The sequence below is a fragment of the Oncorhynchus kisutch genome, linkage group LG27 (genome assembly GCF_002021735.2).
Source record: "Oncorhynchus kisutch isolate 150728-3 linkage group LG27, Okis_V2, whole genome shotgun sequence".
In the NCBI taxonomy this organism is placed as follows: Eukaryota; Metazoa; Chordata; class Actinopteri; order Salmoniformes; family Salmonidae; genus Oncorhynchus; species Oncorhynchus kisutch.
In genome coordinates, this window is record NC_034200.2 from 5,015,920 (window position 1) to 5,042,675 (window position 26,756).

Sequence of the window (26,756 nt, forward strand, 5' to 3'; positions counted from 1 at the left end):
ATTCTAACACCTGGATATGTTTATTTTTGAACCATTCCATTGTAGATTTTGCTTTATGTTTTGGATCATTGTCTTATTGGAAGACAAATCTCCGTCCCAGTCTCAGGTCTTTTGCAGACTCCATCAGGTTCTTCCAGAATGGTCCTGTATTTGGCTCCATCCATCTTCCCATCAATTTTAACCATCTTCCCTGTCCCTGCTGAAGAAAAGCAGGCCCAAACCATGATGCTGCCACCACCATGTTTGACAGTGGGGATGGTGTGTTCAGGATGATGAGCTGTGTTGCTTTTACGTTCAATTTTGGTTTCATCTGACCAAAGCACCTTCTTCCACATGTTTGGTGTGTCTCCCAGGTGGCTTGTGGCAAACTTTAAACAACACTTTTTATGGATATCTTTAAGAAATGGATTTCTTCTTGCCACTCTTCCATAAAGGCCAGATTTGTGCAATATACGACTGATTGTTGTCCTATGGACAGAGTCTCCCACCTCAGCTGTAGATCTCTGCAGTTCATCCAGAGTGATCATGGGCCTCTTGGCTGCATCTCTGATCAGTCTTCTCCTTGTATGAGCTGAAAGTTTAGAGGGACGGCCAGGTCTTGGTAGATTTGCAGTGGTCTGATACTCCTTCCATTTCAATATTATCGCTTACACAGTGCTCCTTGGGATGTTTAAAGCTTGGGAAATCTTTTTGTATCCAAATCCGGCTTTAAGCTTCTTCACAACAGTATCTCGGACCTGCCTGGTGTGTTCCTTGTTCTTCATGATGCTCTCTGCGCTTTTAACGGACCTCTGAGACTATCACAGTGCAGGTGCATTTATACGGAGACTTGATTACACACAGGTGGATTGTATTAATCATCATTAGTCATTTAGGTCAACATTGGATCATTCAGAGATCCTCACTGAACTTCTGGAGAGAGTTTGCTGCACTGAAAGTAAAGGGGCTGAATAATTTTGCACGCCCAATTTTTCAGTTTTTGATTTGTTAAAAAAGTTTGAAATATCCAATAAATGTCGTTCCACTTCATGATTGTGTCCCACTTGTTGTTGATTCTTCACAAAAAAATACAGTTTTATATCTTAATGTTTGAAGCCTGAAATGTGGCAAAAGGTCGCAAAGTTCAAGGGGGCCGAATACTTTCGCAAGGCACTGTACCTTGTATCCCTGCAAAGTGACTTGGTGCCGGTATTCCTTGTATATAGCCTCGTTATTGTTATTTTATTGTGATACTATTTCCTTTTCTTTGGTGGTAGTTTCTAACTCTGCATTGTTGGGAAAGGGCTTGTAAGTAAACATTTCAGAGTAATGTTGTATTCAGCCCCTGTCACAAATAAAATGTGACTTGATTTGAATGCACAACACAGCACCACTCCAGAGAAACATACACAATACAGATAACGAGCCCTACTTCGATGTATCAGAACATTCGGTCCCAAAAGATGTTCCATATTAATTTATCCTTGGGGGAAAATTGAGGGAATTGAATAGAAGAGAGTGACTAAGGTGGATCCCTCTGAACTACACCTCCCAGCATCCCCTGCACTATACCTGCGTGGGCGGGTTCTGGGTGACATCATCTCGTTGCCCAGTACGTGGTACCGTCGGGCCTCGTGGAGGAGCTGGTAGCACTCTGGAGCTGTCTGGATGATCTGATCTCCTTCCACTGTCTGGACAAAGTAGTTGGGGTGCAGCAGGGGCAGACGGACATGGTGTAACAGTTCTTTAAGCACGGGCCTCCGGGGCTCCACACTGTGGTACACCCAGCGCATCACTGCCTCAAACACTACCTCCTCCTTCCCGATGGCCAGTTCGTCACTGCAGATGTACTCCTCCAGCTCGTCCCTCCTCAGGTCCAGGAACTCCTCGTGTTGGGCCACATCAGGGAAGCTGGCCAGGGCGTACGAGCGGCAGCGGCTGGCTAGCTGTTTCAGAGAGTGGGCATCTGCGAAGCGCTGGATGCCCAAGCAGTTGCAAGGGTCTAGTTGGTCTTCTAGGAACTTGGCACAGGCTTCACGCAGCGGGGAGATCTGGAAGAGGCTGGAGGTCTCGAATAGGAACTGCACGTTGTCGGTGGTGATCTTGGCGCGGCCCGTGTAGACGTAGCTGAGGAAGGAGTCCATGGCCTCGGCCAGAATGCCATTGATCTCCACCAGCATCTCGCGTGACTCACGGTGGTCGTTGCAGAACATAGCGCGGAAGTAGGAGGAGCAGGCAGAGAGCACAGCGCGGTGGCAGGGGAACTCGCGGCCCTGCACGCTGATGACCACGTCGGTGAAGAGGCGGCTGTCGCGGAACTCATTGAACACCTGCAAAATGGCCTCTGAGTGGGAGGAGCCGGAGGAGAAGTCAAGCACTTCATTACCGGTCAGCGTCTTGGAGTCCACCTCGAACACCTTGGGGAAGGAGAAAAATTGTGATGATGAGTTTGATTTTATGGTCCAAAGTGGTGTTCCTGCATTGACTAGTAAACTAAGGGGGTGGGGAAGGGGGAATGTAACTGTGTGTTTAGCTACTAGGCCAATTATGTTTTACTATGTTTCATTATGTTTTACTATGTTTTTATTATGTTTTACTATGTTTTTATTATGTTTTACTATGTTTTATTATGTTTTACTATGTATTTACAATGTTTTTTCATTATGTTTTACTATGTTTGTATTATGTTTTATTGTTTTTATAATGTTTTACTATGTTTTATTATGTTTTACTATGTTTTTATTATGTTTTACTATGTTTTTATTATGTTTTACTATGTTTTTTATTATGTTTTACTATGTTTTTATTATGTTTTACTATGTTTTTTTATTATGTTTTACTATGTTTTATTATGTTTTACTATGTTTTATTATGTTTTACTATGTTTTTATTATGTTTTACTATGTTTTATTATGTTTTACTATGTTTTTATTATGTTTTACTATGTTTTATTATGTTTTACTATGTTTTATTATGTTTTACTATGTTTTTATTATGTTTTACTATGTTTTATTATGTTTTACTATGTTTTTTTATTATGTTTTACTATGTTTTATTATGTTTTACTATGTTTTATTATGTTTTACTATGTTTTTATTATGTTTTATTGTTTTTATAATGTTTTACAATGTTTTACTATGTTTTACTATGTTTTTTTATTATGTTTTACTATGTTTTTGTTATTGTTTTCATTATGTTTTATTGTTTTTCTTATGTTTTACTATGTTTTTATTATGTTTTACTATGTTTTCATTATGTTTTATTGTTTTTCTTATGTTTTACTATGTTTTTATTATGTTTTACTATGTTTTTATTATGTTTTACTATGTTTCTTATGTTTTACTATGTTTTTATTATGTTTTACTATGTTTTCATTATGTTTTATTGTTTTTCTTATGTTTTACTATGTTTTTATTATGTTTTACTATGTTTTTATTATGTTTTATTGTTTTTATTATGTTTTACTATGTTTTTATTATGTTTTATTATGTTTTACTATGTTTTTATTATGTTTTTACTATGTTTTTATTTGCCACTGGGGAATGATTGCTTCACATTGCACTTCTAATTGCTTTTCAAGACAAGATGAACACACTGGATTTACTATGTTTTATGTTTTACTATGTTTTTATTATGTTTTTATTATGTTTTATTGTTTTTATTATGTTTTATTATGTTTTATTATTTTTTATTATGTTTTACTATGTTTTTATTATGTTTTTATTATGTTTATTGTTTTTATTATGTTTTATTGTTTTTATTATGTTTTACTATGTTTTTATTATGTTTTTATTATGTTTTATTGTTTTATTATGTTTTATTATGTTTTTATTATTTTTTATTATGTTTTACTATGTTTTTATTATGTTTTTATTATGTTTTATTGTTTTTATTATGTTTTATTGTTTTTATTATGTTTTATTATGTTTTTATTATTTTTTATTATGTTTTACTATGTTTTTATTATGTTTTATTGTTTTTATTATGTTTTATTATGTTTTTATTATTTTTTATTATGTTTTACTATGTTTTACTATGTTTTTTCATTATGTTTTACTATGTTTTATTATGTTTTACTATGTTTTATTATGTTTTACTATGTTTTACTATGTTTTATATGTTTTACTATGTTTTACTATGTTTTTATTATGTTTTACTATGTTTTTATTATGTTTACTATGTTTTATTATGTTTTACTATGTTTTACTATGTTTTACTATGTTTTTTCATTATGTTTTACTATGTTTTTATTATGTTTTACTATGTTTTACTATGTTTTTATTATGTTTTATTGTTTTTATTATGTTTACTATGTTTTTATTATGTTTTACTATGTTTTTATTATGTTTTACTATGTTTTTATTATGTTTTACTATGTTTTATTATGTTTTACAATGTTTTTATTATGTTTTACTATGTTTTTATTATGTTTTACTATGTTTTTTATATTATGTTTTACTATGTTTTTTTATTATGTTTTACTATGTTTTTATTATGTTTTAACTATGTTTTTGTTATGTTTTATTGTTTTTATTATGTTTTACTATGTTTTTGTTATTGTTTTCATTATGTTTTATTGTTTTTATTATGTTTTACTATGTTTCTTATGTTTTACTATGTTTTTATTATGTTTTACTATGTTTTCATTATGTTTTATTGTTTTTCTTATGTTTTACTATGTTTTTATTATGTTTTACTATGTTTTTATTATGTTTTATTGTTTTTATTATGTTTTACTATGTTTTCATTATGTTTTTATTATGTTTTACTATGTTTTAATATGTTTTACTATGTTTTCATTATGTTTTTATTATGTTTACTATGTTTTTATTATGTTTTATTGTTTTTATCATGTTTTACTATGTTTTCATTATGTTTACTATGTTTTTATTATGTTTTATTATGTTTTACTATGTTTTTATTATGTTTTTACTATGTTTTTATTTGCCACTGGGGAATGATTGCTTCACATTGCACTTCTAATTGCTTTTCAAGACAAGATGAACACACTGGATTTACTATGTTTTATGTTTTACTATGTTTTTATTATGTTTTTATTATGTTTTATTGTTTTTATTATGTTTTATTATGTTTTTATTATGTTTTATTGTTTTTATTATGTTTTATTGTTTTTATTATGTTTTATTGTTTTTATTATGTTTTACTATGTTTTTATTATGTTTTACTATGTTTTTATTATGTTTTACTATGTTTTTATTATGTTTTATTGTTTTTATTATGTTTTATTGTTTTTATTATGTTTTACTATGTTTTTATTATGTTTTTATTATGTTTTATTGTTTTTATTATGTTTTATTATGTTTTATTATTTTTTATTATGTTTTACTATGTTTTATTATGTTTTTATTATGTTTTATTGTTTTTATTATGTTTTATTGTTTTTATTATGTTTTATTATGTTTTTATTATTTTTTATTATGTTTTACTATGTTTTATTATGTTTTTATTATGTTTTATTGTTTTTATTATGTTTTATTATGTTTTATTATTTTTTATTATGTTTTACTATGTTTTTATTATGTTTTTATTATGTTTATTGTTTTTATTATGTTTATTGTTTTTATTATGTTTTTATTATTATAATTTTTTTATTTCTATGTTTTACTATGTTTTTATTATGTTTTTATTATGTTTTATTGTTTTTATTATGTTTTATTATGTTTTATTATGTTTTTATTATGTTTTACTATGTTTTTATTATGTTTTATTGTTTTTATTATGTTTTATTGTTTTTATTATGTTTTACTATGTTTTTATTATGTTTTTATTATGTTTTATTGTTTTTATTATGTTTTATTATGTTTTATTATTTTTTATTATGTTTTACTATGTTTTTATTATGTTTTTATTATGTTTTATTGTTTTTATTATGTTTATTGTTTTTATTATGTTTTATTATGTTTTTATTATTTTTTATTATGTTTTACTATGTTTTTATTATGTTTTTATTATGTTTTATTGTTTTATTATGTTTTATTATGTTTTTATTATTTTTTATTATGTTTTACTATGTTTTTATTATGTTTTATTATGTTTTATTGTTTTTATTATGTTTTATTGTTTTTATTATGTTTTTATTATTATAATTTTTTATTTCTATGTTTTACTATGTTTTTATTATGTTTTTATTATGTTTTATTGTTTTTATTATGTTTTATTATGTTTTATTATGTTTTTATTATGTTTTTATTATGTTTTATTGTTTTTATTATGTTTTATTGTTTTTATTATGTTTTATTATTTTTTATTATGTTTTACTATGTTTTTATTATGTTTTTATTGTGTTTTTATTATGTTTTATTGTTTTTATTATGTTTTATTATGTTTTTATTATGTTTTATTATTTTTTATTATGTTTTACTATGTTTTTATTATGTTTTTATTATGTTTTATTGTTTTTATTATGTTTTATTGTTTTTATTATGTTTTATTATGTTTTTATTATTTTTTATTATGTTTTACTATGTTTTTAGTATGTTTTTATTATGTTTTATTGTTTTTGTTATTGTTTTTATTATGTTTTATTGTTTTTATTATGTTTTACTATGTTTCTTATGTTTTACTATGTTTTTATTATGTTTTACTATGTTTTCATTATGTTTTATTGTTTTTCTTATGTTTTTACTATGTTTTTATTATGTTTTACTATGTTTTTATTATGTTTTATTGTTTTTATTATGTTTTACTATGTTTTCATTATGTTTTTATTATGTTTTACTATGTTTTAATATGTTTTACTATGTTTTTCATTATGTTTTTATTATGTTTTACTATGTTTTTATTATGTTTTATTGTTTTATTATGTTTTACTATGTTTTCATTATGTTTTACTATGGTTTTTAACTATGTTTTATTATGTTTTATTATGTTTACTATGTTTTTATTATGTTTTTACTATGTTTTTATTTGCCACTGGGGAATGATTGCTTCACATTGCACTTCTAATTGCTTTTCAAGACAGTGAACACACTGGATTTACTATGTTTTATGTTTTACTATGTTTTTATTATGTTTTATTATGTTTTATTGTTTTTATTATGTTTTATTATGTTTTTATTATTTTTTATTATGTTTACTATGTTTTTATTATGTTTATTGTTTTTATTATGTTTACTATGTTTTTATTATGTTTTACTATGTTTTTATTATGTTTTTACTATGTTTTATTATGTTTTACTATGTTGTTATTATGTTTTACAATGTTTTATTATGTTTTACTATGTTTTATTATGTTTTACTATGTTTTTATATTATGTTTTACTATTTTTTTTTATTATGTTTTACTATGTTTTTATTATGTTTACTATGTTTTGTTATGTTTATTGTTTTATTATGTTTTACTATGTTTTTGTTATTGTTTTCATTATGTTTTATTGTTTTTATTATGTTTACTATGTTTTCTTATGTTTTACTATGTTTTTATTATGTTTTTACTATGTTTTCATTATGTTTTATTGTTTTTCTTATGTTTTACTAGTTTTATTATGTTTTACTATGTTTTTATTATGTTTTATTGTTTTATTATGTTTACTATGTTTTCATTATGTTTTTATTATGTTTTACTATGTTTTAATATGTTTTACTATGTTTTCATTATTTTTTATTATGTTTTACTATGTTTTTATTATGTTTATTGTTTTTATCATGTTTTACTATGTTTTCATTATGTTTTACTATGTTTTTATTATGTTTTATTATGTTTTACTATGTTTTTATTATGTTTTTACTATGTTTTTATTTGCCACTGGGGAATGATTGCTTCACATTGCACTTCTAATTGCTTTTCAAGACAAGATGAACACACTGGATTTACTATGTTTTATGTTTTACTATGTTTTTATTATGTTTTTATTATGTTTTATTGTTTTATTATGTTTTTATTATGTTTTTATTATGTTTTATTGTTTTATTATGTTTTATTGTTTTATATGCTTTTATTGTTTTTATTATGTTTTACTATGTTTTATTATGTTTTACTATGTTTTTATTATGTTTTACTATGTTTTTATTATGTTTTATTGTTTTTATTATGTTTATTGTTTTATTATGTTGTACTATGTTTTTATTATGTTTTATTATGTTTTATTGTTTTTATTATGTTTATTATGTTTTTATATTTTTTTTATTATGTTTTACTATGTTTTTATTATGTTTTTATTATGTTTTATTGTTTTATTATGTTTTATTGGTTTTATTATGTTGTTATTATGTTGTATTATTTTTTATTATGTTTTACTATGTTTTTATTATGTTTTATTATGTTTTATTGTTTTATTATGTTTTATTATGGTTTTATTATTTTTTATTATGGTTTTTACTATGTTTTATTATGTTTTTATTATGTTTATTGTTTTTATTATGTTTATTGTTTTATTATGTTTTTATTATTATAATTTTTTTTCTTTTATGTTTTACTAGTTTTTATTATGTTTTATTATGTTTTATTGTTTTTTATATGTTTTATTATGTTTATTATTGTTTTTATTATGTTTTATTATGTTTTATTGTTTTTATTATGTTTTATTGTTTTTATTATTTTTATTATTTTTATATGTTTTACTATGTTTTTATTATGTTTTATTGTGTTTATTATTATGTTTTATTGTTTTTATTATGTTTATTATGTTTTTATTATGTTTATTATTTTTTTTATGTTTTACTATGTTTTTATTATGTTTTTATTATGTTTTATTGTTTTTATTATGTTTTATTGTTTTTATTATGTTTTATTATGTTTTTATTATGTTTTATTATGTTTTACTATGGTTTTTAGTATGTTTTTTATTATGTTTTATTGTTTTTGTTATTGTTTTTATTATGTTTTATTGTTTTATTATGTTTTACTATGTTTCTTATGTTTTACTATGTTTTTATTATGTTTACTATGTTTTCATTATGTTTTATTGTTTTTCTTATGTTTTACTATGTTTTTATTATGTTTACTATGTTTTTATTATGTTTTATTGTTTTTATTATGTTTTACTATGTTTTCATTATGTTTTTTATATGTTTTACTATGTTTTAATATGTTTACTATGTTTTCATTATGTTTTTTATTATGTTTTACTATGTTTTTATTATGTTTTATTGTTTTTATTATGTTTTACTATGTTTTCATTATGTTTTTACTATGTTTTACTATGTTTTTATTATGTTTTATTATGTTTACTATGTTTTTATTATGTTTTTACTATGTTTTTATTTGCCACTGGGGAATGATTGCTTCACATTGCACTTCTAATGCTTTTCAAGACAAGATGAACACACTGGATTACTATGTTTTATGTTTTACTATGTTTTTATTATGTTTTTATTATGTTTATTGTTTTTATTATTTTTTATTATGTTTTTATTATTTTTTATTATGTTTTACTATGTTTTTATTATGTTTTATTGTTTTTATTATGTTTTACTATGTTTTTATTATGTTTTACTATGTTTTTATTATGTTTTACTATGTTTTTATTATGTTTTACTATGTTTTATTATGTTTTACAATGTTTTTATTATGTTTTACTATGTTTTTATTATGTTTTACTATGTTTTTATATTATGTTTTACTATGTTTTTTTATTATGTTTTACTATGTTTTTATTATGTTTTACTATGTTTTTGTTATGTTTTATTGTTTTTATTATGTTTTACTATGTTTTTGTTATTGTTTTCATTATGTTTTATTGTTTTTATTATGTTTTACTATGTTTCTTATGTTTTACTATGTTTTTATTATGTTTTACTATGTTTTCATTATGTTTTATTGTTTTTCTTATGTTTTACTATGTTTTTATTATGTTTTACTATGTTTTTATTATGTTTTATTGTTTTTATATGTTTTACTATGTTTTCATTATGTTTTTATTATGTTTTACTATGTTTTAATATGTTTTTACTATGTTTTCATTATGTTTTTATTATGTTTTACTATGTTTTTATTATGTTTTATTGTTTTTATCATGTTTTACTATGTTTTCATTATGTTTTACTATGTTTTTATTATGTTTTATTATGTTTTACTATTTTTTATTATGTTTTACTATGTTTTTATTTGCCACTGGGGAATGATTGCTTCACATTGCACTTCTAATTGCTTTTCAAGACAAGATGAACACACTGGATTTACTATGTTTATGTTTTACTATGTTTTTATTATGTTTTTATTATGTTTTATTGTTTTTATTATGTTTTTATTATGTTTTTATTATGTTTTTATGTTTTTATTATGTTTTTATTGTTTTTATTATGTTTTATTGTTTTATTATGTTTTACTATGTTTTTATTATGTTTTACTATGTTTTTATTATGTTTTACTATGTTTTTATTATGTTTATTGTTTTTATTATATGTATTAGTTTTACTATGTGTTTTATTTATGTTTTTATTATGTTTTATTGTTTTTATTCTGTTTTTATATGTTTTTATTATTTTTTATTATGTTTACTATGTTGTTATTATGTTTTTATTATGTTTTATTGTTTTATGATGTTTTATTGTTTTTATATCGGTTGTATTATGTTTGGTATTATTTTTATTATGTTTTACTATGTTTTTATTATGTTTTTATTATGTTTTATTGTTTTTATTATGTTTTATTATGTTTTATTATTTTTTTATTATGTTTTACTATGTTTTTATTATGTTTTTATATTGTTTTTATTGTTTTTATTTATGTGTTATTGTTTTTATTATGTTTTTTATTATTATAATTTTTTTTTTTTTTATGTTTTACTATGTTTTATTATGTTTTTATTATGTTTTATTGTTTTTATTATGTTTTATTATGTTTTATTCTGTTTTTATTATGTTTTATTATGTTTTATTGTTTTATATGTTTAGTTTTTATTATGTTTTATTCTTTTTTATTATGTTTTACTATGTTTTTATATGTTTTTATTGTGTTTTATTATGTTTTATTGTTTATTAGTTTATTATGTTTTTATTATGTTTTATTATTTTTTATTATGTTTTACTATGTTTTATTATGTTTTATTGTTTTTATTATGTTTTATTGTTTTTATTATGTTTATTATGTTTTTATTATTTTTATTATGTTTTACTATGTTTTTAGTATGGTTTTATTATGTTTATTGTTTTTGTTATTGTTTTTATTATGTTTTATGTTTTAATTATGTTTACTATGTTTCTTATGTTTTTACTATTTTTATTATGTTTTACTATGTTTTCATTATGTTTTATTGTTTTCTTATGTTTTTACTATGTTTTTATTATGTTTTACTATGTTTTTATTATGTTTTATTTTTTATTATGTTTACTATGTTTTCATTTATGTTTTTATTATGTTTTATTGTTTTTATTATGTTTTATTGTTTTTATTATGTTTTATTATGTTTTTATTATTTTTTATTATGTTTTACTATGTTTTTAGTATGTTTTTATTATGTTTTATTGTTTTTGTTATTGTTTTTATTATGTTTTATTGTTTTTATTATGTTTTACTATGTTTCTTATGTTTTACTATGTTTTTATTATGTTTTACTATGTTTTCATTATGTTTTATTGTTTTTCTTATTTTTACTATGTTTTTATTATGTTTTACTATGTTTTTATTATGTTTTATTGTTTTTATTATGTTTTACTATGTTTTCATTATGTTTTTATTATGTTTTACTATGTTTTAATATGTTTTACTATGTTTTCATTATGTTTTTATTATGTTTTACTATGTTTTTATTATGTTTTATTGTTTTTATTATGTTTTACTATGTTTTCATTATGTTTTACTATGTTTTACTATGTTTTTATTATGTTTTATTATGTTTTACTATGTTTTTATTATGTTTTTACTATGTTTTTATTTGCCACTGGGGAATGATTGCTTCACATTGCACTTCTAATTGCTTTTCAAGACAAGATGAACACACTGGATTTACTATGTTTTATGTTTTACTATGTTTTTATTATGTTTTTATTATGTTTTATTGTTTTTATTATGTTTTATTATGTTTTTATTATTTTTTATTATGTTTTACTATGTTTTTATTATGTTTTATTGTTTTTATTATGTTTTACTATGTTTTTATTATGTTTTACTATGTTTTTATTATGTTTTACTATGTTTTTATTATGTTTTACTATGTTTTATTATGTTTTACAATGTTTTTATTATGTTTTACTATGTTTTTATTATGTTTTACTATGTTTTTATATATGTTTACTATGTTTTTTATTATGTTTTACTATGTTTTTATTATGTTTTACTATGTTTTTGTTATGTTTTATTGTTTTTATTATGTTTTACTATGTTTTTGTTATTGTTTTCATTATGTTTATTGTTTTATTATGTTTTACTATGTTTCTTATGTTTTACTATGTTTTTATTATGTTTTACTATGTTTTCATTATGTTTTATTGTTTTTCTTATGTTTTACTATGTTTTTATTATGTTTTACTATGTTTTTATTATGTTTTATTGTTTTTATTAGTTTTACTATGTTTCATTATGTTTTTATTATGTTTACTATGTTTTAATATGTTTTACTATGTTTTTCATTATGTTTTTATTATGTTTTACTATGTTTTTATTATGTTTTATTGTTTTATCAGTTTACTATGTTTTCATTATGTTTTACTATGTTTTTATATGTTTTATTATGTTTTACTAGTTTTTATTATGTTTTTACTATGTTTTTATATTGCCACTGGGGAATGATTGCTTCACATTGCACTTCTAATTGCTTTTCAAGACAAGATGAACACACTGGATTTACTATGTTTTATGTTTTACTATGTTTTTATTATGTTTTTATTATGTTTTATTGTTTTTATTATGTTTTTATTATGTTTTTATTATGTTTTATTGTTTTTATTATGTTTTATTGTTTTTATTATGTTTTATTGTTTTTATTATGTTTTACTATGTTTTTATTATGTTTTACTATGTTTTATTATGTTTTACTATGTTTTTATTATGTTTTATTGTTTTTATATGTTTTATTGTTTTTATTATGTTTTACTATGTTTTATTATGTTTTATTATGTTTTATTGTTTTATTATGTTTTATATTATGTTTTTATTATTTTTATTATGTTTTACTATGTGTTTATTATGTTTTTATTATGTTTTATTGTTTTTATTATGTTTTATTGTTTTTATTATGTTTTATTATGTTTGTATATTTTTATTATGTTTTACTATGTTTTTATTATGTTTTATTATGTTTTATTGTTTTTATTATGTTTTATTATGTTTTTATTATTTTTTATTATGTTTTACTATGTTTTATTATGTTTTTATTATGTTTTATTGTTTTTATTATGTTTTATTGGTTTTATTATGTTTTTATTATTATAATTTTTTATTTTAATGTTTTACTATGTTTTTATAGTGTTTATTATGTTTTATTGTTTTTATTATGTTTATTATGTTTTATTATGTTTTATTATGTTTTTATTATGTTTTATTGTTTTTATTATGTTTTATTGTTTTTATTATGTTTTATTATTTTTTTTGTTTTCTATGTTTTATTATGTTTTTATTGTGTTTTTATTATGTTTTATTGTTTTTATTATGTTTTATTATGTTTTTATTATGTTTATTATTTTTATTATGTTTTACTATGTTTTTATTATGTTTTTATTATGTTTATTGTTTTTTATTATTTTTATTGTTTTTATTATGTTTTATTATGTTTTTATTATTTTTTATGTTTAATTTATTTGTTAATAGTTTGTTATTTTTATTAAATTTTGTATTTGTTTTTATTATGTTTTATTGTTTTTTTATTTATGTTTACTATGTTTCTTATGTTTTAACTATGTTTTTTATTATGTTTTTACTATGTTTTCATTATGTTTTATTGTTTTTCTTATGTTTTACTATGTTTTTATTATGTTTTACTATGTTTTTTATTATGTTTATTGTTTTATTATGTTTTACTATGTTTTCATTATGTTTTTATTATGTTTTACTATGTTTTAATATGTTTTACTATGTTTTCATTATGTTTTTATTATGTTTTACTATGTTTTTATTATGTTTTATTGTTTTTATTATGTTTTACTATGTTTTCATTATGTTTACTACTGTTTTACTATGTTTTTATTATGTTTTATTATGTTTTACTATGTTTTTATTATTTTTTTACTATGTTTTTATTTGCCACTGGGGAATGATTGCTTCACATTGCACTTCTAATTGCTTTTCAAGACAAGATGAACACACTGGATTTACTATGTTTTATGTTTTACTATGTTTTTTATTATGTTTTATTATGTTTTATTGTTTTTATTATGTTTTATTATGTTTTTATTATTTTTTATTATGTTTTACTTGTTTTTATTATGTTTTATTGTTTTTATTATGTTTTACTATGTTTTTATTATGTTTTTACTATGTTTTTATTATGTTTTACTATGTTTTTATTATGTTTTACTATGTTTTATTATGTTTTACAATGTTTTTTATATGTTTTACTATGTTTTTATTATGTTTTTACTATGTTTTTATATTATGTTTTACTATGTTTTTTTATTATGTTTTACTATGTTTTTATTATGTTTTACTATGTTTTTGTTATGTTTTATTTTTTTTATTATGTTTTAAACTATGTTTTTGTTATTGTTTTCATTATGTTTTATTGTTTTTATTATGTTTTACTATGTTTNTATGTTTTTATTATGTTTATTGTTTTTATTATGTTTTATTGTTTTTATTATGTTTTATAGGTTTTTATTATTTTTATTATGTTTTACTATGTTTGAGTATGTTTATTATGTTATTGTTTTTGTTATTGTTTTTATTATTTTTTATTGTTTTATTATGTTTTACTATGTTTCTATGTTTTACTATGTTTTATTATGTTTTACTATGTTTTCATTTATGTTTTATTGTTTTTCTTTATGTTTTACTATGTTTTTATTGTCTTTACTTGTTTTTATTATGTTTTATTGTTTTTATTGTTTTACTATGTTTTCATTATGTTTTTATTATGTTTTACTATGTTTAATATGTTTTACTATGTTTTCATTATGTTTTTATTATGTTTACTATGTTTTTATTATGTTTATTGTTTTTTATTATGTTTTTACTAGTTTTCATTATGTTTTACTATGTTTTACTATGTTTTTATTATGTTTTATTATGTTTTACTATGTTTTTATTATGTTTTTACTATGTTTTTATTTGCCACTGGGGAATGATTGCTTCACATTGCACTTCTAATTGCTTTTCAAGACAAGATGAACACACTGGATTTACTATGTTTTATGTTTTACTATGTTTTTATTATGTTTTTATTATGTTTTATTGTTTTTATTATGTTTTATTATGTTTTTATTATTTTTTATTATGTTTTACTATGTTTTTATTATGTTTTTATTATGTTTTATTGTTTTTATTATGTTTTATTGTTTTTATTATGTTTTATTGTTTTTATTATGTTTTACTATGTTTTTATTATGTTTTACTATGTTTTTATTATGTTTTATTGTTTTTATTATGTTTTATTGTTTTTATTATGTTTTACTATGTTTTTATTATGTTTTTATTATGTTTTATTGTTTTTATTATGTTTTATTGTTTTTATTATGTTTTTATTATTATTTGTTTATTTTTTAATGTTTTACTATGTTTTTATTATGTTTTTATTATGTTTTATTGTTTTTATTATGTTTTATTATGTTTTATTATGTTTTTATTATGTTTTTATTATGTTTTATTGTTTTTATTATGTTTTATTGTTTTTATTATGTTTTATTATTTTTTATTATGTTTTACTATGGTTTTGATTATGTTTTACTATGTTTTCATTATGTTTATTTGTTTTTTATGTTTTACTATGTTTTTATTATGTTTTACTATGTTTTTAGTATGTTTTACTATGTTTTTTATTATGTTTTATTGTTTTTATTATGTTTATTGTTTTTATTATGTTTTACTATGTTTTTATTATGTTTTTATTATGTTTTATTGTTTTTATTATGTTTTATTATGTTTTATATTTTTTTATTATGTTTTACTATGTTTTTATTATGTTTTATTGTTTTTATTATGTTTATTGTTTTTATTATGTTTTATTATGTTTTTATTATTTTTTATTATGTTTTACTATGTTTTTATTATGTTTTATTATGTTTTATTGTTTTTATTATGTTTTTTATGTTTTTATTATTTTTATTATGTTTTACTATGTTTTTATTATGTTTTTATTATGTTTTATTGTTTTTATTATGTTTTATTGTTTTATTATGTTTTTATTATATTATTATTATTTTTAAATGTTTTACTATGTTTTTATTATGTTTTTATTATGTTTTATTGTTTTTATTATGTTTATTATGTTTTATTATGTTTTATTATGTTTTTATTATGTTTTATTGTTTTTATTATGTTTTATTGTTTTTATTATGTTTTATTATTTTTTATTATGTTTTACTATGTTTTTATTATGTTTTTATTGTGTTTTTATTATGTTTTATTGTTTTTATTATGTTTTATTATGTTTTTATTTGCCACTGGGGAATGATTGCTTCACATTGGATTTAAAATCAACACAAATGCACCGCAGTATAATTTCAGTATAATGTTTAAATTTTTGGACAAAATAAACAGCTAAGATGTACTCTGAATTCTGATGAAATGGGTGGGTTTGGTGTGCACCTTTCGTTTGACAGCGGGGGAGTCCCGGGTCCCAGAGTCCTCCCTGTTCAGCCGTCTGCCCAGGATCAACACCATGGCTGCTGCTCTGTAGAACTACCGGATACCTGGAAGAAAGACAAAAAATCATTTATAAATTGGTAAATGAATGTGTGGCTCAAGCTACTATTTACAGGTTTTACAGGCCTGTATGTTTAAATCAGATTATACCCGATACATTATAGAGAGAGAGAGAATGTTATAAGCCTATATAAGTGTAAATCAGCTTATATGTTTTGCGTTATACCCTATAGAACTGTAGATCTGATTATACATGTGTTATAGATGTGTTTTAAGCCTGCGTAACTCGAGATCAAATCGTACAATATATAAGTATAAATCAAGTTATACAAGCTACATGAACTTAAGCTTAACTACTTAACTTGAACCATTGTTGCTGTGATGAATTGGAGAAAAGAAGTACACAACAGAGGCAGTAGATATAAAGGAGTCATAAGGGAAACAACCTATTTTGCGCTTCAGTGAGAAGAAGAAGTGAGGAGAAGAGTTGAACAAACAATTCCAAAGCCTTCAGGGTAGAGATATACAGTATCTTGCATCACAATAGAGCAGTGGTTCTCAAACTTTTTATAGTTCTGAACCCCTTCAAACATTCAACCTCCAGCTGCGCACCCCCTCCAGCACCAGGGTCAGCGCACTCTCAAATGTTGTTTTTTTGTCATCATTGTAAGCCTCCCCCACACACACTGTACAATAAATGTATTAAACATAAGAACGAGTGTGAGTTTTTGTCACAACCCGGCTCATAAGAAGTGACAAAGAGCTCTTATAGGACCAGGGCACAAATAATAATATAATAATAATCAATCATTTTGCTCTTTATTTAGCCATCTTACATATAAAACCGTATTTGTTCATCGAAAATGGTGAATAACTCACCACAGGTTAATGAGAAGGGTGTTCTTGAAAGGATGCACATAACTCTGCATTGCTGGGTTGTATTGGAGACAGTCTGTCTTAAATCATTTTCCACACACAGTCTGTGCCTGTATTTAGTTCATGCTAGTGAGGGCCGAGGATCCACTCTCACATAGGCACATGGTTGCAAAGGGCATCAGTGTCTTAACAGCACGATTTGCCAAAGCAGGATACTCAGAGCGCAGCCCAATCCAGAAATCTGGCAGTGGCTTCTGATTAAATTAAATTTTCACAGAACCGCTTGTTGCAATTTCGATGAGGCTCTCTTGTTCAGATATCGGTAAGTGGACTGGAGGCAGGGCATGGAAGGGATAATGGATCAAGTTGTTTGTGTCATCCGGGATTGCACACCCAACTCACTCAGGTGCTTCGCTATATCACATTTGACATTGTCCGTAAGCTTGAGTTCATTTGGACACACAAAAATCATACAATGATGGAAAGACCTGTGTGTTGTCCTTATTAATGCAGACAGAGAAGAACTCCAACTTCTTAATCATAGCCTCAATTTTGTCCCGCCCATTGAATGTAGTTGCGGAGAGTCCCTGTAATCTTAGATTCAGATCATTCAGGCGAGAAAAACATCACCCAGATAGACCAGTTGTGTGAGAAACTAGTCATCATGCAAGCGGTAAGACAAGTGAAAATTATGGTCAGTAAAGAAAACTTTAAGCTCGTCTCTCTATTAAAAAAAAAAGTGTCAATACTTTGCCCCTTGATAACCAGCACATTTCTGTATGTTGTAAAAGCGTTACATTGTCGCAGCCCATATCAGTGCATAGTGCAGAAAATACACAAGAGTTTAGGAACCTTGCTTTAACAAATTCAACCATTTCTAAGGTAGTGTCCAAAACATCTTTCAAGCTGTCAGGCATTCACTTTACAGCGAGAGCCTCTCGTGGATGCTGCAGTGTACCCAAGTGGCATAGGGAGCAACTGCTTGCACGTGTGTTACCACTCCACTGTGTCTCCCTGTCATGGCTATTGCGCCATCAGTACAGATACCAACACGTTGGCTACATACGGACCATTAGTGGAATTCCCGCGAGAGAGTAACGGTTAATGTGATCGGATGTTCATTATTTGACTAGGCTACCAGAATTTGACATTTGACATTCTTATTTCGCTTAATACTAGATGGTTTCATTTTATTTTTGGCAGCGAAACGAGGCTACTCGTTGTATAGCCCAAATGTATAGCCCCGTTGGAAAGTGGACGGGTTTAGACATTTTCAAATATCTCCTAAACCCTTCCTCTGGCTCTGTACTGAAGCAGTTGTGCCCCTTAGTGCAACAGTTGACAAGGCCATAATCACAGAGACTATAGAGAGAGAGAGGTTGTTGTGCAACGGTAGCGGGGCCCACCCCAAATGTCAATTGCGTTTGTTGTGAAAGAAACCAGGTGAAGGAAAGACAGGCATCACGTCATCATGTTTTCAACAGTGGGCTAGCTATCTGTGAAGCCGGTTAAAACCAGGCCTACAGTCTTTTCAGCGGTGATCATCTAACTGCGTGGGCCGAACGGAAAGACTGACTGCCAAACCAGATCAATGTCAATCCATTCTGGGAGGGAGCCTCGTCCTCCTCTTCTGAAGTATATTTTGTTCACCTCCACAGAGTGGCAAGGCGGAGGGATATTAAACGGGTATAAAGTATACCATGTCTGTTCATCAACTCACACATTTTGTCTAATGTTTTCTGACATTGGTAAGATGGTAAAAGTGGAACGGGAACACAGGAAGGCACGCACACACACCCACAGGCGTGGGTTATCCTATGCTGACGATCTCAAACCATACACGTTTAATTACTTCTAAAAATGGAATCCTTCATAACAACTGCTTTCTCGTAAAGATAAAGAAGTTGACATTTGCTTGCATTGTCTTGGAGGCACCAGCATGTGCCCCGTCCCTCCATGAGCACGTACTGGACAGAGGTCGTTCATAAAGCGAATGCGTCTGGCTTTACTGATAAATTAGGCCATTCTCCCTCCAGGCTATATTTAACCTGGCACACACAGCCAGACGCACAAGCGGAACCTGTTAGCGTGTGCTTATCATTGTCCGTAGCACCTCCTTCTAATCAAGCAACACAAAGAAAGTCAGGTTTTGCCAGTGGCTCTAGCCTTTTGGGGGCCCTAAGCGGGATTTGGTTGGGGGGAGGGCACCTCGCAAACAAAACATTTTAGTGGACCCCCCCTCTTGACTTCGGAGAGAAACATGAGTTTTAAAGTACATTTCCTGCAATTCTACACATTTTGCCATGCTGCGAAGATACATTTTTGCAGTTTTAAAGCTACTTTCCTGAAATTCTACACATTTTGCCATGACTTATGCCATGTTAATATGATATCTGAGTGAGAATGACTAACAAAATCAATGGGGCCCCCTGGAGGTCAGGGACCCTGGGCATGTGTCTTGGGTGCCAGTCCGTATTTTGGCCATGATTACTACAAGTTTAAATTGATTGCTGGCTGGACTAACTACCAATCTAAAAATTGTTAGCTGAAATGGCTAATTGAGTAGCTGTCAGTGACTGACATAAGGGAAAAATAGCTGATGCACAACCAGATATCGAAGTTGCACCTGATGAATTCTACTATTCGAAATCTCAATAATACATTGCGAGCCCCCCCCCCCCCCCCCCCCCCCCAGCAAATCACAAAATCTTTGAGCAGATGAAATTCTGATCAGGGTTGACATATTATGCATCGTGGAATCGACCATTATAATGATTAAATGTCAATATTGATGCAGCAATTAATGGAACGTGAATGTCAAATCGTTTTTAATAAAATGCATGTAGCCATAAGCACAATAACAACTGCAAAAAAGTTCAAACCCCGTGAGTTCTCTTTATGGCAGGCATTATAATCTCATAAATTATACATTAGCCTATCTGGTAGCTTTTGTTTTTATTGTCGATGACCTCTTCTCGTCAACCTTGAACGGTGCTTAATTATGCTTAGCTCAACAAAGGCACACCAAATTCACTTAAACAGGATACGACTATACAGTGCCACAATTGAATACTAGAACGTATTGAAATACACGTAAAGTATTAAATACTATTTTTACAGTACGTTAGGACTAAAGACCTTACCTTATCCTGGAGTTTTCGTATGAGCCGCCTCGGCTATTTCGAGTGCTGAAAAAAAACAAGAAAAAAGTTCTGAAAATGTTGATCCGAAAATTCTTGATCCAAAAATGGTATGATGGCAATGTTTCTTATACAAAAATATATATGTATCTATGCCCCAGACATCATGATTTATTATGCTCGAGACAAAGAACTGTAACAAAGTGTAAACATCACACCGAGATACATGTCACATCCTCGGGATATGCCGACCTAGTCAACTAGGAATATTGGTGCTTATGGGTAGTGTATTTCAGTTGTGGAATCAGAAACAGCACTTCCCAACGTACCTTTGTCCTCCACGTGGCTGGTCTTTGTTTGCAAACACTCCCCTGACGTTGTCCACTTTCTCACAAAAACCCTTGAAACTTTGTTGTCAACACCGATTGAGTAATCATGTACAGGATATTGCCTAATAGTAATCTAGGCCTAATGATTATTCATTGAGTCACGTATGCGCATGAGTTGGGAGACTAGTAAATTATAAATCAGACATACTTCAGTAACTTTCCATATTGCTGAATGCTGACAAAGAGTTTTAAAGTTTAATTGAAAAATAACAATTTACTTGATTTACAATCCCACTCTGGTCAATAACATAGTTGTGTTATATCCTATCAGAGATTGAGATTTGAGATTCTTCAAAGTAGCCACCCTTTGCCTTGATGACAGCTTTGCACACTCTTGGCATTTTCTCAACCAGCTTCATGAGGTAGTCACATGGAATGCATTTCAACTAACAGGTGTGCCTTGATAAAAGCTAATGTGTGTAATTTCTTTCCTTCTTAATGCATTTGATCCAATCAGTTGTGTTGTGAAAAGGTAGTGGGTGGTATACAGAAGATAGCCTTATTTAGTTTTTAAAAATGGTCCTTATTATGGAAAGAAGGTTAGAGAAACAACAGTCCATCATTACTTTAAAATATGAAGGTCAGGAAAATGTAAAGAACTTTGAATATTCAAGTGCAGTCGCAAAAACCATCAAGTGCTATGATGAAACTGGCTCTCATGAGGACCGCCACAGGAAAGGAAGACCCAGAGTTACCTCTGCTGCAGAGGATATGTTCATTAGAGTTACCAGCCTCAGATTTCAGCCCATATAAATGCGTCACAGAGTTCAAGTAACAGACACATCTCAACATCAACTGTTCAGAGGAGACTGCATGAATCAGGCCTTCATGGTCGAATTGCTGCAAAGAAACCACTACTAAAGGACACCAATAATAAGAAGAGACTTGCTTGGGCCAAGAAACACGAGTAATGGACATTAGGCCGGTGGAAATCTGTCCTTTGGTCTGATGAGTCCAAATTCAAGATTTTTGATTCCAACCACCGTGTCTTTGAGAGACGAGTAGGTGAAGTGATGATCTCTGCATGTTTGGTTCCCACCGTGAAGCAAGGAGGAGGAGGTGTGATGGTGTGGGGGTGCTTTGCTGGTGACACTGTCGGTGATTTCTTGAGAATTTTAGGCACACTTAACCAGCATGGTTACCACAGCATTCTGCAGCGATACACCATTCCATCTGGTTTGCTCTTAGTGGGACTATCATTGTTTTTCAACAGGCCACTGACCCAAAACACACCCCCAGGCTGTGTACGGCTATTTGGCCAAGAAGGAGAGTGATAGAGTGCTACATCAGATGACCTGGCCTCTACAATCCCCCAACCTCAACCCAATTGAGATGGTTTGGAATGAGTTGGACCGCAGAGTGAAGGAAAAGTAGCCAACGAGGGCTCAGTATGCATGGGAACTCCTTCAAGACTGTTGTAAAAGCATTCCGGGTGAAGCTGGTTGAGAGAATACGAAGAGTGTGCAAAGCTGTCATCAACACAAAGGGTGGCTATATATAAAATATATTTAGATTTCTTTAACACTTTTTTGGTTACTACATGATTCCATATGTGTTATTTCATAGTTTTGATGTCTTCACTATTATTCTACAATGTAGAAAATAGTACAAATGAAGAAACATGAGTAGGAGTCTAAACCTTTGACTTGCAAGGTATGTATAATTGTAAATCTACATAAAAGCAATGAAGATACTTGGAACTTTCAGGCATGGGGTAAACAAAGGGTATGTTTTTCAGGTGTAACCCGATATGGGGCATTTGGGTAGAATGGTGGAAAACATGCTGCTGCAGCTCTCCACAAAGGACAAGGGGAGGGGTTAAATGGATCATGGCATAATTTCATAGCTGCATTATTATGTTGTACAATACTACTCGGATAAGGAGAGCTATACTTAGAGAGCTACTTCCTCACGTCTCTGAATCACTTCTGTTTTTGGGTCTCTGGCCCATTTTCAATGTTTTGTCCCAACCTGTCGATGCAATGTGTCATCATAAGTCAAAAGCCTGTTTTGAAACACCATTACCCTCTAGTGGATATTCAGTGCACATGCATTCTTGATGAAATGATTTTCTAAAAAAACATTTTGCCTTTAGTTTAGACTGACATGATGGTTGATACAGTAGATAAGTAGGTAGTCACATACACATGATCTGTGGTACTACACCTTTAACATCCTGCAACAGATGTGGATTCCAGATGTTGTTGACTATCTGAGGGACATAATACAAAGCAGAGTCAATGATTTAGCCGGCCAACTTTGATGAGCAACCAGAAATAAGCACTCATTTTATGGTTCACTTTAAAAGCTAAACTTAGATATGTCTTTTAGTTTGTTAAATCGATTAGACCATCACCATTTCAAGCTTATCTTTCTACAAAATAAAAAGTTATATCAGAATATTTAGGTTTCATCATTGTTTCATCATAATTTGTCAACGTGATGTGGTTTCATTTTATTTTTGGCAGCGAAACGAGGATACTCATTGTATAGCCCAAATGTATAGCCCCGTTGGAAAGTGGATGGGTTTAGACATTTTCAAATATGTGCTGTGATGTGGAATCTACATCGAAGATACATTGGATTTTGAGTCAACTGTTGTTTAGGGGGTGAAATTTCAACCACATGATTATGTAATGATGGTCACCAAATTTCAACCACATGATTATGTAATCATGGTCACCAAATTTCAACCACATGATTATGTAATCATGGTCACCAAATTTCAACATAGACAAACCTTATATTAAATATGTTGCATTTGTACCTTTAAAACAACGTCAGGTCTTGAACGTTATATCCACTATCAGAAAAAAATAATAGGTTGGTCAGCACCTCCTGCTAGAGTATATATCTATCTATCTACAGTTACCCTTTGGTCTCCCTGACTGCCAAACCAGATCAATGTAAATCCATTCTGGGAGGGAGCCTCATCCTCCTCTTCTGAAGCAATAATTTATATGTTGGATTCACATCTCCATCTTTACCAAAAATTGAAGTTAAAGAATAGGACTAAATCAAATGTAATTTAAAAAGTGCATTTAAAGTTCGATTTGATTTAGTCTTATTCTTTAAGTTAGATTTTTGGTTGAGATGGAGACTTGAATACAACATATCAATTATACATTTTTAGACCAACTGGATTTAAAGCCCCTGGCAGAGGTGGAACTATACAAGCAGAAGATACGCCTCCTTCAAATGTTGATATTTGGTTGCGTTGACAACCAAACACAATCCAATATCACTTTTGAAATACAATAAATAGCCTATTAACTTGTCAACAAGTTAACAAATTGTATGTTGAATTCAAGACTCCGACTCAACCAAAAATACAGGTTAGAGAGCGGGATTAAGCCAGTGGCTCAGATGGAACTACCCAAGCAGTACATTGTTTTTCCAAATAAATGTAATTGCGCTTTTAGATGATTGAAAGCATAGTGATAACACACTGCAAATTCAATTAACTTTTGGTAGTTTTTTGAGTGGATTAATATATACAGGCCCCCATGAGCCACCAGAACAGCTTCAATGTGTCTCATCATTGATTCTTCAAGTGTCTGGAACGCTATTGGAGGGATGTGACACCAGTCTTCCGGAAGAAATTCCATCATTTTGAATTTTGCTGATGGTTGTGGAAAACGCTGTCTCCAGATTGAGTCATACACAGACACACTCTTTAAACCCCCTCTGCTCCCTCTTTTAAAGTCACAGAGATCTCTTCATGGAGCCAAAATAATGGGCAACTGGAAATAAATGACCCCTAAGCATGATGATCAATTGCTTAATTAACTCAGGAACCAAACCTGTGTGGAAGCACCTGCTTTCAATATACTTTGTATCCCTCATTTACTCAAAAGTTTCCTTTAATTTGGTTACCTGTCGGTTGCACTCTCATCGATCAACGTCTCAACCAAATATTTCCCAATTATTCAAGGACCTTACAGTCCTTTTTGCTCCCATAGCCCCCTTCATTCAATTGTCACATGACAGGTGAGACATCCGTGGACACATCAGTCCATAGAAGGACAACAGGGCCCCACACAGGTCTCTGTACCTGAGGCCATACAGGTACGGTGCCAGAGCTTTGGGCAGCACTAGGAAAATGTTACACACCACTTGTAACTTTCGTTGTACGAGGTAGACCAAGGTGCAGCTTGGTACGTGGTCATGATTCTTTATTTTCTCAGAACACTAAACAAACCAACAAAATATTACCGACCGTCACGTTCTGTAGGCTTTACAGAGCTAACAAGAAACAACATCCCACAACCTAAGGTGGCAAAACAGGCTGCCTAAGTATGATTCCCAATCAGAGACAACGATAGACAGCTGTCCCTGATTGAGAACCATACCTGCCCAAAACATAGAAATAAAAAACATAGAATGCCCACCCCAAATCACACCCTGACCTAACCAAATAGAGCAATAAAACCTCTCTCTAGGGCATGACACCACTAGGGAGGTCCAGGGCATCATGGTGGCAGTAGTGCCTGCAGCACCAGCATGGGAAAAACAGGAAGAGGTCTGGTCTGATATGTTCATTCTTAGCCAGTCCTTTTAAGCACTCTGGTCAAAAAGGGCGGTTCCATCAAGCTGACAAGCTTTCTGACCTCGCTCGGGGCGTTGCTACTTAATGTGCAAAGAAAACCAAAATCACATTCCTATCTTTAAAAGCATACTTTCATCATTCTTCTTCATCATTATTCAAATCAGATTGGATGAGAACTTGACAGTTAAACAGGGTTTCCTTCCTAAATTACAATATGTGGTATATACAGTTTTTAATAACATCAAAAATGACGAACAATATGACAATAGTTTTCTACATCTACCCACTGACCATTTCCCACATTCCCCATTAGAGTTTTGGGCTGGCACAAGTATTCTGGGGACAAAGACATTCCATTAGTTGATAGTAGAGAGCCAAGAGATACAGGTGAAGTCGGAAGTTTACATACACTTAGGTTGGAGTCATTAAAACTCGTTTTTCAACCACTCCACACATTTCTTGTTAACAGACTATAGTTTCGGCAAGTCAGGTAGGACATCTATTTTGTGCAAGACACAAGTAATATTTCCAACAATTGTTTACAGACAGATTATTTCACTTATAATTCACTGTATCACAATTCCATTGGGTCAGAAACTAAGTTGACTGTGGCTTTAAACAGCTTGGAAAATTCCAGAAAATGATGTCATGGCTTTAGAAGCTTCTGATAGGCTAATTGACATCATCTGAGTCAATTAGAGGTGTACCTGTGGATGTATTTCAAGGCCTACCTTCAAACTCAGTGCCTCTTTTCTTGACACCATGAGAAAATCAATAGAAATCAGCCAAATTGTAGACCTCCACAAGGCTGGTTCATCCTTGGGAGCAATTTCCAAACGCCTGAAGGTACCATGTTCATCTGTACAAACAATAGTACACAAGTATAAACACAATGGGACCACGCAGCCGTCATACCGCTCAGGAAGGAGACGCGTTCTGTCTCCTAGAGATGAAGGTACTTTGGTGTGAAAAGTGCAAATCAATCCCAGAACAACAGCAAAGACTGTATAGTTGGGGACGGTTACAGAGGTAACAGGAGTGAGTGCAGTTTTGATCCCGACAGGATACAGCAAAACCCGGAGCCAAGAAGACGGTATCCCGGAGAGAGTCTCATGGGGGAGACCTATCCT

The 26,756-nt window shown here is 27.6% G+C and overlaps 1 protein-coding gene across 2 annotated transcripts in view; it reads right to left on the bottom strand.

Moving 5' to 3' along the window:
- The window catches only part of LOC109871921 (kelch-like protein 24), a 77,105-nt gene extending 56,042 nt beyond the window's left edge, over nt 1–21,063 (bottom strand). Inside the window, exons 1-4 of one of the 2 annotated variants that reach the window (XM_031806799.1) lie at nt 21,018–21,063; nt 20,692–20,736; nt 16,616–16,719; nt 1,552–2,396 (exon numbers count right to left, since the gene is read on the bottom strand). In XM_031806799.1, the coding sequence (XP_031662659.1) occupies nt 1,552–2,396; nt 16,616–16,690 (920 nt within the window). In that variant the 5' untranslated portion in view covers nt 16,691–16,719; nt 20,692–20,736; nt 21,018–21,063. Of the gene's footprint in view, nt 1–1,551; nt 2,397–16,615; nt 16,720–20,691; nt 20,956–21,017 lie in introns of those variants that run through there. The other variant, XM_031806798.1, reaches the window with a different exon arrangement.
- Nucleotides 21,064–26,756: the final 5,693 nt, after the last annotated feature.